This window comes from Coenobita brevimanus, chromosome 66 (genome assembly GCF_032717465.1).
Source record: "Coenobita brevimanus isolate Jiangsu-jjx chromosome 66, ASM3271746v2, whole genome shotgun sequence".
NCBI classification, from domain to species: Eukaryota; Metazoa; Arthropoda; class Malacostraca; order Decapoda; family Coenobitidae; genus Coenobita; species Coenobita brevimanus.
Window position 1 is genome coordinate 37,212,649 of NC_137019.1, and position 2,986 is coordinate 37,215,634.

At 41.5% G+C, this 2,986-nt stretch overlaps 1 protein-coding gene across 1 annotated transcript in view; it reads left to right on the top strand.

The window, feature by feature from the left end:
* Window positions 1–1,299: 1,299 nt before the first annotated feature.
* LOC145405342 (putative G-protein coupled receptor B0563.6) overlaps window positions 1,300–2,986 on the top strand; it is a 51,334-nt gene continuing 49,647 nt past the window's right edge. The window contains exons 1-2 of the mRNA XM_080276753.1: window positions 1,300–1,395; window positions 2,882–2,986. The exon at window positions 2,882–2,986 is cut by the window's right edge and continues 22 nt beyond it. Coding sequence (XP_080132879.1) covers window positions 1,300–1,395; window positions 2,882–2,986 — 201 coding nt within the window. The remainder of the gene's footprint in view (window positions 1,396–2,881) is intronic.

Genomic DNA, 2,986 nt, shown 5'->3' on the forward strand with positions numbered 1-2,986 from the left:
CAGTCTCTTCGACCTTAATAATTATTTGTGAGGTTCGAAAAATCTCTTGAGCTACTAACTCATGAAAATCAGAGGACTCAAAAATTCTACAAGAAAATGAAACACAAAGATCATGAATTTCAAGGACGTATGGAAAGCTGATAACGATGTGAGTGCTACCAATATTTTTAACCAATACCGTTTCTTGCAGTGTTTATAAGCAACTCATAAACTACGAAGCCCCGAAAATCTTACAAAGTGGGAAATACTTTCATGGCACTGCACCTTTAATACTCTTAGCAAGAGCACAGGGACCCGCGGCAAAGCTGTTCATTCTGTATGTTTAAGGCAAGAATGATCAATCACCCGATTCAGAATGGTAATATATGAGTATTAAACTCCTATCATTCCTATGGACTGAAACTCCTTATGATCTACATCCAGTTGAAGTGCCATCTTGTGGGTAAATGGAACCTAGACTACCCCTTTCCTCTGTGTGTTTTTTTTTTCCTCTTGCTTTTAATTCCATAGCCGATCTGTAATTTTGAAGGACTTTGGATAAGTTGCAGACCATGAGAGTGATACCAGTCCCTTCGACCCAGCCTAATGCCATGAGTCAGACATTGTTTGACCTATGAGTTGCTGCTGATCAGTTGAGTCAGTAGTCTCTGAAAGTGTTGATGATTATAGCTTATAGGAAAGTTCAAAAATACCTCTTGAACTATGAACCCTCCAGATCTGAGGAGACATAAAATTCTTACGGAATAAAGCAACCAATCACACCAACTTCCATTGTTTTTCAAGATTCATTCAGGAATTCTAGAAGACTTTTCAAGAGCTTAAAGCCATTGTAGTGTACCAATTGTCCTTTTCAACAGCCTGTTTTCTTTATTTTTTTTTTTTAAGTGAGTAAGCAGCTGTTGAATTTTGACCTTAAAGATCTAAGGACTCAGAACACTGTAAAAGGAAAAATGAAGCCTGTGCATTTCCTAAACCTTTTAGTCATTTTTCATGGTTATCATGATTTTTGAAAAACTCAAAACCGTGGAAGTAATATTCATCATGCTGACCCAGCCTGATGCCAGAATCTTACCTTTCTTTGCTACTGTATAAGGAAGCTTGCTTTGCCGTCTCTGAAAATATTGATGATTACAGTGCTTAGCAAAAACTGAAACGATCTCGAGCTAGAGACATCCCCCAAATTTGAGGACTTAAAAACTCTCGTAGAAAAATGGAACATGCGCAACTACTTACTGCAACTTCCACTATTTTTCACGTGTCGTTCATGAACATTGGAGGACACTTGAAGAGTTGAGTGCCATGGACCTGATACCCACCTTGTCGACCTACCCTGATGAAACGAACCTGACCTTCTTTGATCTCTGGGACGACGACGAGAAGGAAGGGTCATGGGAGGCAAGGGGTCCAAGAGAGATGGTCGAGTGTGGCGCCCTGTTCCCTAATTCAACTGATCCCACCGCTGCCACTGAGAATCAGGTGAGAGAGAGAGAGGGAGGGAGAGAGAGAGAGAGAGAGAGAGAGAGAGAGAGACAGACAGACAGACAGACAGACAGACAGAGAAACAGAGAGAGAGAGAGAGAGAGAGAGAGAGAGAGTCTTCTAACAGATGACATTTCAAGAGGAAGAATTTGTCAGAGAGAGAGAGAGAGAGAGCGAGAGAGAGAGAGAGAGACTGTCAGCTTCCCATGTTTTATGTCACTAACACAGAACTTTAAATATAAAATATAAATATAAAAATGTGGCATCATGGTAGAGGGAGACTAAATATTCACGTTCACTTTCATGCCACTCAGGAAATGGTTTTCCTCTTCAACTTAAAGCATTTATAGCAAAGTTCATATTTTTCTTTTAAAATTGTTATTAAAGAAAATTGGTACATCATGCTGAAGTAGATCACGTCCCACAATCTCACAGCATCTTCATAGGTCTCTCTCTCTCTCTCTCTCTCTCTCTCTCTCTCATCATCATCATAGCCAATCTTCTTCTTCTTCTTCTTCTTCTTTTTATTATTATTATTATTATTATTATTATTATCCATCCATCCATCATCCAATCCTACATTGCCCCATGAGGAGCGTAGGAGCCCGGGGCTAGGCAGTTGGTCCCGACATTTAAGATGAGTGACCAGCCTCACTCATCCCTGAGTGGCATTACATGAGCAATCAACCCCAACCATTCCTTGGATATAAACCTTCACCGGCTCAATCCGACTGGAGTGCATAATTACCCACTTAACCACCAGGCGCCAAAATCTGGTTATATGGTTACCACCCAACGTAGTAAATGGTTTACTGATGTTCAGGAAACCATTTGGCTTGTCACTCAGTGTAGAGTCACCCACAGGCAGAAGGAAGGGGAAAGAATGAAGGAATGACATAAGAGGGAGTGTAAAGTCACCCGTACGCAGAAGGACAAGGATAGAATGAAGGAAAGAAAGACAGAAGATGGAAGGAGAGAAGGATGGAGGAGAGGAAAGGGCAGACACCCAACAGCAGCACTACATCGAGTGAGTGGATGGTGAGCGCCCCCACCCACCACTATTATTATTATTTTTATTATTATTATCATTAATATTATTATTATAATTATTATTATTATTATTATCAGCATCAGCATCATCAACTTCTTGCACACCATCCATTATAATCGCACTCCCAAACTTTTATCTCATTCTCAGTTTTCACGTTCTCTCCTCTCTAGCACACACACACACACACACACACACACACACACACACACACACACACACACACACACACACACACACAGAAAAATCATCTCCTCTTACATACAATCCTCCCTTCTCTCACACTTTTTCCTTTCTACCCATGACGTACTATCCTTCTCCTACGTACACTCACACCCCTCTGTCCGTGCCCAGGTGAAGTTCGTGGCGTACGGTGTGGTGCTGCCCGTGCTGGTGTGTGCTGGTGTGCTGGGTGACGTGCTAAATCTGGTGGTGCTAACCCGGCCTAACATGAATGGT